At 55.0% G+C, this 13,667-nt stretch overlaps 1 protein-coding gene across 1 annotated transcript in view; it reads right to left on the reverse strand.

The window, feature by feature from the left end:
• The window catches only part of GPR143 (G protein-coupled receptor 143), a 42,860-nt gene extending 41,684 nt beyond the window's left edge, over nt 1-1,176 (reverse strand). The window contains exon 1 of the mRNA XM_071213188.1: nt 875-1,176. Coding sequence (XP_071069289.1) covers nt 875-1,112 — 238 coding nt within the window. The 5' untranslated portion in view covers nt 1,113-1,176. The remainder of the gene's footprint in view (nt 1-874) is intronic.
• Nucleotides 1,177-13,667: the final 12,491 nt, after the last annotated feature.

The raw sequence follows: 13,667 nt of genomic DNA on the forward strand, positions 1-13,667 counted from the left end.
GTGCCCCTGGAGCCCCGTATCAGGCAGCTGCCTCCCAGGTACCCCCTCTTCTATGCCCCAGAGGTCCCCTACCAGGCTGCTGCCTCCCGGGCGCCCCCTCTCCTGTGCCCGAGCCCTCTACCAGGCAGCCGCCTCCTGGGCGCCCCCTCTTTTATGCCCCAGGAGCCCCCTACCAGGCAGCCGCCTCCTGGGTACCCCCTTTTCTATGCCCCAGGAGCCCCATACCAGGCTGTCGCCTCCTGGGCACCCCCTCTTCCATGCCCCAGGAGCTCCCTACCCTCTTCTATGCCCCAGGAGCCCCCTACCAGGCAGCCGCCTCCTGGGCACCCCCTCTTCTATGCCCCAGGAGCCCCCTACCAGGCAGCTGCCTCCTGGGTACCCCCTCTTCTATGCCCCAGGAGCCCCATACCAGGCTGCCTCCTCCCGGGCGCCCCCTCTTCCATGCCCCAGGAGCCCCCTACCAGGCAGCCGCCTCCTGGGCACCCCCTCTTCCATGCCCCAGGAGCTCCCTACCAGACAGCCGCCTCCTGGGCACCCCCTCTCCTATGCCCCAGGAGCCCCATACCAGGCTGCCTCCTCCCGGGCGCCCCCTCTTCCATGCCCCAGGAGCCCCCTACCAGGCAGCCGCCTCCTGGGCACCCCCTCTTCTATGCCCCAGGAGCCCCCTACCAGGCAGCCGCCTCCAGGGCGCCCCCTCTCCTTCGCCCCTGAGCCCTCTACCAGGCAGCCGCCTCCAGGGCGCCTCTCTCCCGCGCCCCTGGAGCCCCCTACCAGGCTGCCTCCTCCCGGGCGCCCCCTCTTCTATGCCCAGGAGCCCCCTACCTGGCAGCCGCCCCCGGGGCGCCCCCTCTCCCGCGCCCCTGGAGCCCCTTACCCAGGCAGCCGAGCAGGTCGCAGGCGGCGACGGCGCACAGGATGCGGGCGCGGGCCGTCGGGGCGGGCGCGGGGGCGCGGGGGCGCGCGGGCAGCCGCTGCAGGAGGCCGAGGCCCAGGCACAGCGCGCCGCTGCCCAGGCAGAGCGCGTGGAAGGCCCGCGGCTGGAAGCCCAGCATGAGCTCGGTGGCCGCGTCCCGCGTGGGGCAGCAGAAGGCGCCGAGGCGCGGGGAGGCCATGCGCCGGCGTGGGGACGCGCCCTGCCCGCGCCTCGGCTCCGCGGGGCCCGCCGGCCCGCCCGGGTCATGTGCCCGCCGCGGGGGGTGGCATCACGCGCCCGCCTCCTGCCAGGCCCGGGCGCGTGGACCCCGCGGGCCGCCCGCGCGCCCTCCCCGAGGCCAGAAGGGCGCCGGGGCGGCGGGGGCTGGGCCCCCCTGCAGAGGCCACGAGGCTGCACGAGCGCAGCTGCGGCGGGCGGGGAGGGCCCCCCACCCGAAGCCCACCCAGAGGCGCCCGGCTTTCCTCCTGGGACCCGCAGGCTGATTCGGAGGCCTCCGGGGAGGGACAGAGCGCTCAGCTGTGCTGTCAGGCAGGTGCCTCCTCAGTGCCACGGGTTAGCACGTGCGTTTTCACGTCTCCCTTCCCAGGGAAACCACAAGAGGGAGGATTTTCTATTAAAATTAAGGAAAGGACCGTTCAAATACATCTCAAAGGGGGGCCACTTAGCAACACACACACACACACACACACACACACACCCTTGGTCATTTTTCCTCAGTGGCAACAACATAGGGTTAAATTTTTTATGTTCTAAATTAGTTTTCAGGAGTAATTCTGTTTAGAATAAAACATTCACATTTATTCAAAGATTTCTAAATGGCTCTAATTTGTCTGTATACTTTATTCCTTGAGAACTCTTGCTTTCTTCTATACACATAAAAGGTGCAAAATTAGACCAGGGCTCATGAGAGCAAATAAACGTACTGAACGACGTTTTTCAGAAAAAGGCGCGTTTGAAAGTAGAAGCACCCCTCTAGGTTACAGCCTTCGTAATCAAAGATTTAATGAAAAGAACGCCAAGAAGGAAATCAGCTGTCAGGCTTGCCCTCATCAATAAAGCGAATAGGCCTGCTTTCCACCCTAAGCAGGCAGCCCTCGCCCTCTCCCCCTGCCCCAGGGTCCCTCGGTAGGGTGATTTCCATCAGCCAGGGAGCAGGCTTCGCCGCGGTTTCAGCAGCTCTTCTGGTATTAAACACGCAAATGCAAACTCCGACCCTCAATCCCACCCCAGCCCGCCACCTACGTCTCCAGCCCCCGCGGGTACGCAAAGCCAAGCTGGCGCTCGGCTCTTGTTCCTTCCTCTCGGGCCACAGGACTGGGTTTCCTGTTGGGACCGTGTGGAAGGCAGACAAGAGGCGCCCCTTCCTGACAAGAGGCGCCCCTTCCCGACGGGAAGCAGAAGGCCTCTCACAATGGGCTGCAAAGTCCACGACTTCAAAGCAGCGAGCCCTGGCCCGGCTCTCCACGCAGCCTGTGCGCGCCCGGGGCGGCCTCCGCCGGGCTGGACAAACCCACGCTCTGGAACCCTCACCAGCTCTTCTGCGGTACGTGTACACCTGCAGGAACAATGGACACACCACAGAACCAGCCCCCGCATGCTGACTTCTCCGTCCTCTTGAGATCAGTTACCCTAACGGCTATTTTGGACCACTGAACTCGCCTGTGTATTGAATGTGCTTTATAATTTTTTTTTAAGATTTATTTTTATTTATTTCTCCAGGTGGGCTGTCTGCGCCGCCGTGGCAGCCACAGTGGAATGCCTGCCTCTGTGCTCACAGCAATGGCACTGTACTTTCCAGAAGGCAGGCCCCAGCCTCTGCGCTGGCATTGTCATGTCACTAATATTCGGAGCGAGCCTTTGAGGTGGCTTTACTGTGTGCCAGCTGATGGAGGGGGGATGCCTGCTGTTCCAAGAAACCTTTATTGACCAACCAGGGGGGAAGGCCTTACTTTGTGGCGCCCGCAGGCCTGCCATGCAGGCTCCAGCTTACCTAGCAGCCCCCAAAGGCCTGGGCGACCACCCGGGAAATGCGGGGGAATTAATACCCCAGGGGGACAGGCACGCTTGGGCCCCCGAGCCGCAAGCAGGATGCCGCAGGCAGATCAACCGCTCGCCCTTGCTTCCTGCATCCCTTTGACGCTTCCGAGTGGCTTCACACTGTTTTCCACACAGGTCCCGCCTCAGCAACCAGCAGCTGAGCGTCTCAGGACTGTGGGGCCAGCTCTTGAGATACCACCTTTTACTTGCTTTCTCTCCCCTGCCTCGCTTCCCTTTTGTCCTCATTCCCATGGTCTGGGACCAGAGCTGGAGCTGACCGCTGGCCTCAGACTCATTTCTAAGGATCCCAGGCTGGGGCACGGCTTGGCTGGTCTGCCTCCTGATGGAGGAGCTCAGCTGCTCTGGCCACACTCCTTCGGGCCCAGCCCTTGAACCGTGGTCGCATCTTAAATCTTTCACTCCAGCTCTGCTCATCCAGCATCTGTGGATCCCACATGCAGGTGGATTAAGCAAAGAGAAGAGACAGTTTGTGTCCACTCGGGAAGAGAGGGGTACCAGGCCTTCATGGGGAGGAAGAAGAGAGAACAGAGGCAGTGCCGGCATCAGCCAAGTGGACTGAGGACGAGTGGGCAGGGGAAGACGGGCCACGTGGTTTCCAACGGAATGGTCCTTTCTCGGTAGGGAGACATTGGCCAGGACAGAAATGTCCTGTGCTCTGTCTTGTGAGGATGTGGGTTCTGATTCAGGATGTCTGGAGGGGCACCGAGAGTCTGCATCCTGCCAGGCTGCCAGGTGGTGTGGATATTGCTGCTCCACGGATCTCATCTTGAGTAGCAGGGCCCTAGAGCGCATGTCCAAACCCGGGAAAGAGGACATCAAGGCGTATTTGAACCTGGGGAGGGCTTGGGTCAGAACAGATCAGAAAAAAGGATTAGCCGCTACCCGAACCCAGGGCCTGGCAAATGAAAGCGATGAGTCGGGGCTGCTAGTATAGGAAAGAGACGCTGCAGAGACGGTGTCTGAGATTACCTGGGGCAGCAGACAGGGGCTGGGAGGAGGAAGGAGAGGCTGGGAGAGGCTGGGAGAGGGGAGCACGTAACAAAGAGCTGCAGAGGAACCGACAAAAGTGGTATTTCCTTGAGAAAGAGAGAACTTCCTGATGTTTTTTATTTTTTCCAGAAAGAAATGGGAAGAACCTTTTTTGAAAAATAAAAAGCATAACCTTGCAGAAAAATATCTAACGAGCCACTCTTGCCCCACTTCTGTAAATCAGCCTGTGAGAACATGGCCTTTGTCAGAGAATATCAAATGAATGACTCCTGCCTCCCTCTTCTGTAATCTAACAAACCACTCCTGACCCCCACTTCTGTAAATCAGCCTGCAAAAACACGGCCTTGCACCTGCGTTCAGCTTCTGTAACCCCACTTGCAAAATTTCACCTAGCAACATGTTAGCCAATGAGCAAAAGTCATGCTGATCCCACATAAAATCCTATATAAACCTACGAAAACTGAAAAACGGGGCTCAGAATTTGGAGATTTACTCTCCTCTGGGCCTGTGCGTAATAAATCTGTTCCTCCTCCTCTCCAAATGTCATTTTGGGTTTCTCTGTCGTTCAGAACTCCTGGCTTTGCTGCAACACTATCAGCCTTAGCTAGATAAAAGCTCACGGAAGCAGGTCTTTTGGACAGGTGAACAGTTCAACATCCTAAAGTTGACCTATCTAATCCCTGACAATCTCACCTCCGGAGGACAACTGTAAAGGTTTTCTCACTGAAATTCCACTAGCCAGTTGTTAACTGTGGAAACAAAGCTCAGATGAAAGGGAAACAATTTGCTTTACAGAGGTTCAATTTCCAATTCACTGGTAAATTTACTGAAACACATCCATAAAGAAAGAGACACTGGTAATAGTTTATCGCAGTAAATGGAACAAAAGTGATGAGTTTAATGTAGCTCGAACGTTGCAACTGGTTAGTGATGGGATAAACACCAAGCAGAAAGAGAAGCAAAAAGAATATATTAAAATCGAATGTGATATGAATAGCTAATGCTATTAATTTTAAATAAATGCTTAACAACTAAGAGAACCAAGCCCCACATCACTGGACAAGCAAGAGCTATTAAAGATAGTACAGGGTTTAGTTAATTCAATGCCAAGTAAGGCAATCTGCATGTAAACCCACATTTTGTGCTTTTCAGCATGTGCGTGAAAGCATAAATAATTCTACATTCCTTCATAGTAAGAAACAATTGCACTCACATTTGCATGTCTAAAGACATTTCTTTATCATTCTTTATAATGAGGAAAGTCACCATTTCAGTTCAGTTCTCCTTATTCTGTATGCCAACATTTGGACTTTACAGCTCAAAAAGAGAAAAAGTTTTGTTTTTAATGGAAATTTTCAACACCAAAAAGGAATGCAATGACTTTGATGACCGACGCTTAGCTATGCATTTTAGTTCAAACACTCAAGCCCTATTTCAGGAAAATTCTCTCTTATAACTGCTCTCTTTGGAACACCTTTCAAAGCACACAGTGCCCAAAATGTTCTGTTCAAATGCACATGCAAAATTAACTCATCATGAAACTGTAGAAAACTACACACAACTGATGGCTGGCCAAATGGAACTTAGAAAACGTTGTATTCGTGCTTTGAAAATCAAGAATGAGTAATGGAAACCATTTGTTCAGTCAAAAGTCAGTTAATCCATTCTAATTTGAGATTGGGTCCTGAATATGCAATGTTCTTGAATGCTATTCATGGCAGAAGACACAGACCAACCCGAGGTCTCGGTAGAGGAAGAGGGTGATGGTAGCACAGAGAAAGGTTTCCCTCCGCAGGAATACAGAAGGAAGCAAGGATGAAGAGAGTGCCAGAAGTAACTGAAAAGGAGGCCAGAGTCTACGGCTTAGCTGGTGAGAAACCGGGAGGAATCCTTTCTGAAGTTAACTTTGCAGTCCTTTTCTTTTTCTTAAGATTTATTTTTTATTTATTTCTCTCCCCGCCCCCCCCCCCCCAAGTTGTCTGTTCTCTGTGTCTATTCGCTGTGTGTTCTTCTGTGACCGCTTGTATTCTTGTCAGTGGCACCGGGAATCTGTGTCTCTTTTTGTTGCATCATCTTCCTGCCTCAGCTCTCTGTGTGTGTGGTGCCACTCCTGGGCAGGCTGCATTTGTTTTCGCGTGGGGTGGCTCTCCTTACGGGGTACACTCCCTGCTTGTGGGGCTCCCCTACGGGGGACACCCCTGCGAGGCACGGCACTCCTTGCATGCGGTTAGCACTGCACGTGGGCCAGCTCCACTCGGGTCAGAAGGTCCTGGGTTGAACCCTGGACCTCCCGTTTGGTAGGTGGACGCTCTATCCATTGAGCCAAATCCGCTTCCCAACTTTGCAGTCCTAATGGTTATCAGAGCTACAAAGAAAGATTTGAAGTCCCATCGCGAACCCCAGGCTATCAACCTGTCACAGGTTGGATTCGCTCCGAGGTGAGGAGTCCCATGGAAGTGTTTATTTGAAGAATTTCAAGGGAAAAGCAGTAGGTGGCTGGGCAGTGGGGCCAGGGGAAGGAAACCAAGGAAATGGGCCATCAAGTCCCTTAGCGCATAATTTTGGCTCAGTCCCACAGGAGCGTTTTGGAGATGGGGACTAGAATGGACAGATTTCTTCCAAGCAAAGAAAGTTTCTAAGGGTTTAATTGATGATCTGCATAATTTTCCATGTGGAATGCCCAAAGAAAATATTGCACGCTGGATTTTTGTTTTTGGTAAACATTTTTATTTCTTTTTGGAACATGATCATGTAAGTGCTGTAAATGGTCACAAAACGGCCTGAGAAAGGACGGCACGTGGAAAGCAGATTCCGCGCAGGGAGAGTTGGCATGCTCGACGCAGCGCGTGCGCTTGCTTCGTCGCATGCTGCCAACACAAGCCCTGCGTGGTGCCCAGGTCCCGGGCACGCAGTGGCGGAGCCCGGAGCCTCAGAAGCAGCCACCTGAGGTCGGATGCCAGGCGGGCGGTACCAGTCACGGCATGTCAAGGACCCCAGTGAGGTCTCAGCCTAGCCCAGCTCGGGGGTCAGGACTCAGCGACCGCGAATCAGCCTGCCCCGACTCCACACCAACCAGAGGGCCACCTGCTCTGGGGGTCTGCCAGCCACTGTCCTCATCCAGGGGCGTCCCCGTGGCCGGCATTGAGCCAGTCCCTGTCATATCCTTGCGCAGGTGTCCGGTGTCCCTCGGCCCGCAGAGGGGTTCTTCTCCATTTGCCTCCGTGCTCACCGTGGCCCACAGTGGCCCACAGGTTTGCAATGTTTTGCGGTTCGAGATCATGAATCTCCTTCTAGAATATCCTCTAGATCATGAATATCCTTCTAGAACACAACAATGACAGATGCGCAGGGAAGGTGTAGGAAGACTGGAGGTCGTGCAGTTCTTTGCCTGGTCTGCCGGTGCTGAGGGACGATCGCAGAGCCCAGGTGGCTGAAAGCAACTCGCCTTTATGAGCCTGGAGTTCCCGAGGGCCGGGGGGAGGCCCAGCTCTGCTGGCCCGTGGCCGGGCTCTCAGGCTGCGTCAAGGTGCCAGCCAGTGCCCGGGCCGCGCAGGAAGGCTCGGCGGGGACGGGCCCTCTACAGGCCCACATACATCTTAGCAGGACTCCGTTCCTTCTGGACGTCAGGCAGAGGCCACCCTCAGCTCTGGCCACACCGGCCTCTCCGGGAGCAGCTCGCAGCCCCTCCGCGGGCCAAGGCCAGCCAGGGCTGCGGCTGGCGGACGGGAGCACGAGCTCTAGCAGCAGACTCGCGGCAGGGAGGCAGGGCGCCCCCCCACTCGGTGGGCGGGGACCCCACAAGGCCCTGAAGCAGCAGCTGGGGTCACTGGGGAGCGTCCTCGGCCTCTGTCCACTTGGGTCGCTCCCTTGGCTTGTCCCACCGGGGCCAATGAGGAGCTGAGGGCCGCCGAGGGAGGACCTGACTCCAGGTGCGGCGGCCCCGGGCTCTGGGCGCTGTGCTCCTGCCGCGTGAAGCCCGTGCTCCTACGGAGATGCAGACGCTGGCTGCTGGCGGTGGAGGACAAGGCGAACGGCCAGCCGGGGATGCGGGCTGAGCAGGGGCAGCGCGGCTGCCCTCTCCGTCCCGTGTACGTTTGCTTGGTTTTTGTCCCTGTGGAATGGATGAAAATGCTTAGAGTTGGCGACTGAGCTTTCGAGGTCAAAAAGGGCCGCAGTAGTGTAGTAGTCAGCCAAAGGGGTACTGATGCAAAATACCAGAAATGGGTTGGTTTTATAAAGGGTATTTATTTGGGGCAGGAGCTTACAGATACCAGGCCATAACGCATAAGCTACTTCCCTCACCTAAGTCTATTTGGAGAAAGGTGGCTGCCAGCGTCTGCCAGGGTTCAGGCTTCCTGGGTTCCTACGTTCCTGGGGCTTGCTTTTCTCTGGGTTCAAGGTTCCTTTCTTCCTGAGGCTAGCTTTTCTTTCCTCTGCATGCTGACTTCCCAGGGCTCCAGCTTAAGGCTTCAGCATCAAATTCCAACATCAAAACTCCAACATCAAAAGCCCCCAACTCTTTCTTTGCCATGCTTTTATCCGTGAGTCCCCCCCCACCAAGGGTGGAGTTAGTTAACACCCTGATCATAACTCAGTCATGCCCAGGTGCAGATCACATTACAAGCATAATCCAATTTTTTTTTCCAGAATTCATCAATTATATCAAACTGCTACAAGTAGCTTCTATCTTGGCGTTGAGCCCCTTTCTCCCCCCACACACCCTCCCACGGGGAATCCTGTGGCTCTGCAAATATTCCACAGAATGGCTGAGTTTGAACCCAGGCTTAGAACCCAAAAGAACCTGGTTCACGGCTGGCGTTGGGTACTGATCTCATTTCAGGAAACACAGAGCCCTGGACTCTAAAGGGCCTGTCCCTCTGAAAGCCCGCAGAACTTCACAGACGGGGAGAGTACCCACGATAAACTGAGGTGCGGCGGCAGGCAACTGATGGGTGTGCGGCCAAGTGGTTGGCCTGGGAAGAGGGGGACGAGACTGAGCGGTGGGAAGGAGAGGGGCTTTCTGACCTGCCAGCCTTCCAAGGGGGGGCCCGCCTCAGGTACCTAGTGGCATCGGCTTGCTTAGCTCTCGCCCGCACGAGGCTCCAAAAGAGGTGCAACAAGGGGCCCGGGGCCACAGAGTGGCGGGCTTGAGAATTTAACCCAGGCAGGTGGGCCCATCAGCCTTTCCCCAGAGGGAGACCAGATACTCATTTCCCCGCCGCCACCAGGGTCTACAGACGCAGCCCACCGGATGCGCCTTCTCTCTCCACTGTTGCAAAGCAAATGGATCCCTTTTGTTTTAGAGACTTTCATTGTTTCATTTTTCTTTTTTTTTTTTGAGGTACTAGGGCCGGAAATTGAACCCAGGACTGGTATGTAGGAAGCCAGCACTCAACCGTTGAGCTACCTCAGCTTCCCTGAGTTGGTTTTTCCGTTTGTGTTGCTCATTGTTTGTTTTTTGAGGAGGCACTTGGAACCGAACCTGAGACCTCCCATGTGGGAGGCGGGTGTTCAACCACTTGAGCCGCATCTGCTCCCAAGACTTTAGTTTTTAGAGCAGTTTGGGTTGACAGAAAACTTGCACAGAAAACAGAGACAGTTCTCTGCTAGCCCCTCTTCCGCCCCCGCCCCCCTTCCACACAGTCTCCCCTTAATTATTAACACTTTGCGTGAGTGTGGTGCATTTGTGACTGCTGGTGAACCGACTCTGATAGTCTGTTATTAACGACAGCCCACAGTTTACCTTAGGGTTCCCTTTGTCGGAAGCGATTTCACAAACGCACCATGGCCTGCACTCGCCGTTACAGCGTCGCACAGAATGGTAGCACGGCTCCAGGATGCCTTACGTGGAGCCCCCTTTTGAGAATTTGGAGGCAGGTCCTAGGAGGCTGTGCTGATGACAAGTGCTCTTTCAAGAAGTGTGTGTGTCGGGGGCAGGGGGCGACTAGGGTTGGGGGAGTAGAGTGGACATGCACATATGTGTTACAGGTTCCAAAACTGTTTGCTTTTATAACACACTATACTAACACAGCAACAACGCAATGACTCCCTCCTACACAAGACCATCACATCTCACATAGCTATAAAAAGGACTGAGTACATTCATTGGCCATAGACTTTGTCTACGTTTGAAACAGCTGCTTTGGGAAGTGGATGTGGCTCCAGCGATTGAGCTCCTGCCTACTACATGGGAGGTCCTGGGTTCAGTTCCTGGTGCCTCCTGGAGAAGATGAACAACATAGTGAGCTGGCGTGATGAGCAGGCACAGTGAGCTGATGCAACAAGGAGACATGAAGAGGAAAGAGAATGAGAGACACACCAAAGCAAGGAGCAGATGTGGCTCAAGCGACTGAGCGCCTCTCTCCCACGTGGGAGGTCCCAAGTTCGATTCCTGGTGCCTCTTAAACAGATGAGCAGATGAGCAGACACAGAGAGCGCACAGCCAATGGACACAGGGAGCAGAGAGCAAGCACAAACAACAAGGGAGGGGGAGAGAAATAAATATACTAAATCTTTAAAAAAAGAAAAAAGAAAAGGAACAACTGCTCCACTGGCACTCAGTGGGCTGAGGCGGCAGGGCATAGGAAATCCACATTAACCTCAAGGACGCAGCTTGCGGTGAGAACTAGAGGGTGCTGGTAGACAGCGCAGTCTTATCTCACCCCTACGATGCCTGCTGTAGAAAGGCTCAGGCGAGGCACAGACTAGCACAATGTGATATCCGGCCAAGGTGGAACGCGCACAGAGCCTGATGGCTTAAATGCAATGGCCGGTTCTCCCCAATCTTTGGGTCTCATTGCTTTGCCCTTCATTTACTAAGTTTAGTGTCTGGAGTGAACCCTATGAATAGTTGTCTTGTGACACTTCTTTAGTCTATCACAGGGGTCAGAAGGCTTTTTCTTAAAGCGCCAGATGGTAAATATTTTAGCTCTCGCGGGTCGTAAGGCCACTGCTGCAATGACCCGCTGTACTGCCAGCGCTCAGGGCCCCACGCACAGTGCGTCAGCTGTGGGCATGGCTGGGTGCCCATAAAGAGCAGGGGGCTGGCCACAGCTGGAATTTGCCAGCCGCCGGTCTCCCATATCAACAAGACAAAACGTTCTGTGACCATTTACAACGCTTACACGATAATGTCCCAAAAAGAAATAAAAAGTTTGCCACCCCTCCAACCCCCCAACAAAAGGCAGCCAAGCACTACTGGGAGAACATTCCATGTGGATAATCATGCAAAAGCACAGTGTTATCGAGAAGAGTTTAGAGACTTCCTGTGTCTGCCTGGAAGAAATCTGTCCATTCTGATGAAAGCTCTCCTGCCTTTCAAACAGTCCTCCTCGGTTATTTCCTGTTTTTTCTACGGCTAGTCAAACACTCCTACATTCCTTGAGGCTCAGGAAAACAGGCTCCATTTCAGCAAGTATTTTGGCCAGCGGCCAACGAAGGAATGTCCCCCGGCCAGCACTGCAGCAGCGGCACCTCCCGTTTCACGCCCCCTGCCCCACGCTGCATCCCAGCGTCTCACCTAGAAGGGAGGAAACGTCTCTTCTCCTGGGCGTTCGTGCTGGGGGTGCGGTGGCCGGGAGGGTGGAGCAGCGGGCCTCCTGGCGCGGGGCGCGGCGCCTCCGGAGCGCGCGTGGGCTGGGGTCGGCCGGCCGTGCCCACCTCTGTCGGCGCCAGGCTCAGCAGAGAACCGGCGCCAGGCCCGCAGGTGCTGCTGCTTCTCCAGGGGCGTCGGAGCCACCGCCAGGAGTCGGGAGGCTTTCACCGCAATTGGCAACGACTAGGAAAGCCCCATTTAATGTCTTGGGACAAGGCGGAGCTGTTCCCGTCTGGATATCTGTAGCGGGATGATTACTACCCCCCGAGACTTCAGGTCGTAATCCCTGGAGCCCGGGGGTGCTATCTGGAAAAGCGTCCTGGCAGGTGTGGCTATGAGGAGTTAGCCTGGTTTCCTGGGTGCGCCCTAAATGGACTCACACGTGTCCTTCCAAGAGGGAGGTCACTGGAGAGCCCGCGCGGGGCGGCGGGGCCTGCGGGGGCTCCGGTCCTGAGGCCCCTGGGCTCCCCCGCGGCCTCGGCCACATCCTGGCCATGGCCTGGTCCCTGCCACTGCCAGCGGCCACACTCCCTGCGCAATCCCAGGACCAGTCCTTCCCGGAAGTCAGGCGCCGTGGGGGGGGGCGGCCTGTGGTGTCCACTGTCCCCGCTCCGGGTCCTGGACGGAGCCTGGCCTGCGGTCCACGGGCAGGGCCATCTGGGGACAGAATACTGACAGATGGTATTACTGGGCTCGTGCGGAGGGCGTGGGACGGCCTTCAGAACCCGTCTTTCCCACGACGGGGACCTCTGGGCTCGCTGAAGTCCGGGGCTTCTCCATGTCCCCCGGTGAGCATCCCGATGGCCTTCGCTCGCAGGCCCCACCTGCTGCCTCTCCCCCACCTCTCTCAGGCTTCATGGTGGGTCACTCACCATGTCTTGGGTCTGCTTTGAAATACTTCAGGAAAAGCAAGGGCGTGTGTGGATGAGACGGAAGCCCCGCTTCTGTGCTTGCTGGAAATGTCTACAAATAAAAGAAGAAAGGGTTTCACTGACCTCTCTATAATCATGTTTAAACTTCTCTAGTTCATCTCCCTTGGTGAAACTTCTGCAGTTGAAAGTGGTTTGGCACGTAAATGTAGTCTCAGTGTTTCACGGGAATCCCTTCCTTATTCTTTTCATCTTTCCTGCATGCTTTACTTTCCTTGGAAACCCCCCCCCCCCCGGTGCTGGGCAAATAGAGCGCTCAACTCAAGAAATACATGCTCGCGGATTTAACTAAGCAGGAGTCAAGGGAATTCTGAAACTACGCTTTAAAATAGAAAAAGGTTTTATGGTGAAAAGGAGTGAAGTCTGCATGCATGCGACAAGCGGTTGAACCCTGAGTGACATAAGCCAGACACAAGTATAGTACTTTTGTCGCTGACATGAAATAACCTGGAATATACCAATCCATAGAGACAGAAAGTAGATTCCAGGTTCCCAGGGCACGGGAGCAGAGAATGAGGAGCTATGGCTTCGTGGCTATTCTGGTTGGGGTGATGAAAAGGTTTTGGCCACGAATGGTGATGATGGGGACACCACCAAATTGTATCCATGAAAGTGGTGAAATGGGAAACTTCAGGTGGCTTTTGGGTTTCCACAGTAAAAAAAAATCAAAACAAAACAAAACAAAACTTTTTGGTGGTAGTTCCAGCTAAGGACTCCGTCTTTTTAAGTCCTCCTGATTTTGAAAGTTAGATACTGTACTGTTTTTCCTTACCACCACTTAATTAGTTCCTTCCAGGGGCCCGACCTAAAACCTGGCGTTTGCATGTGACATTTTCAAGATGACATCCTGAAGGTAAAAGAACTGGAACTCCAACAGGCGGAAGCAAGGCTCCAGGTTATCCGCAGAGCCAGCCCGCTGCTCAGCGCAGCCTGTTTCCTGTTTGGCGACTGGTGTTTAGAGATCAAGGGAGTCTCTAAAGGTCGCCGAGAGTCCTCAGCATTTTACAAAGGAAGGTCAACAAACTGGCTGGGCGAAAACCACCCTCTGCCCCCGGATGCTGGCTCCAGGAGAGGCGCTGAGGGTGGCAGAGGCGGCGCCCGGGGCTGAGAGGGACCTGGGCTCTGCTACCGCAGGCGAGGGACGGAACCCCAGGGCTGTGAA

This window comes from Dasypus novemcinctus, chromosome X (assembly GCF_030445035.2).
Source record: "Dasypus novemcinctus isolate mDasNov1 chromosome X, mDasNov1.1.hap2, whole genome shotgun sequence".
NCBI classification, from domain to species: Eukaryota; Metazoa; Chordata; class Mammalia; order Cingulata; family Dasypodidae; genus Dasypus; species Dasypus novemcinctus.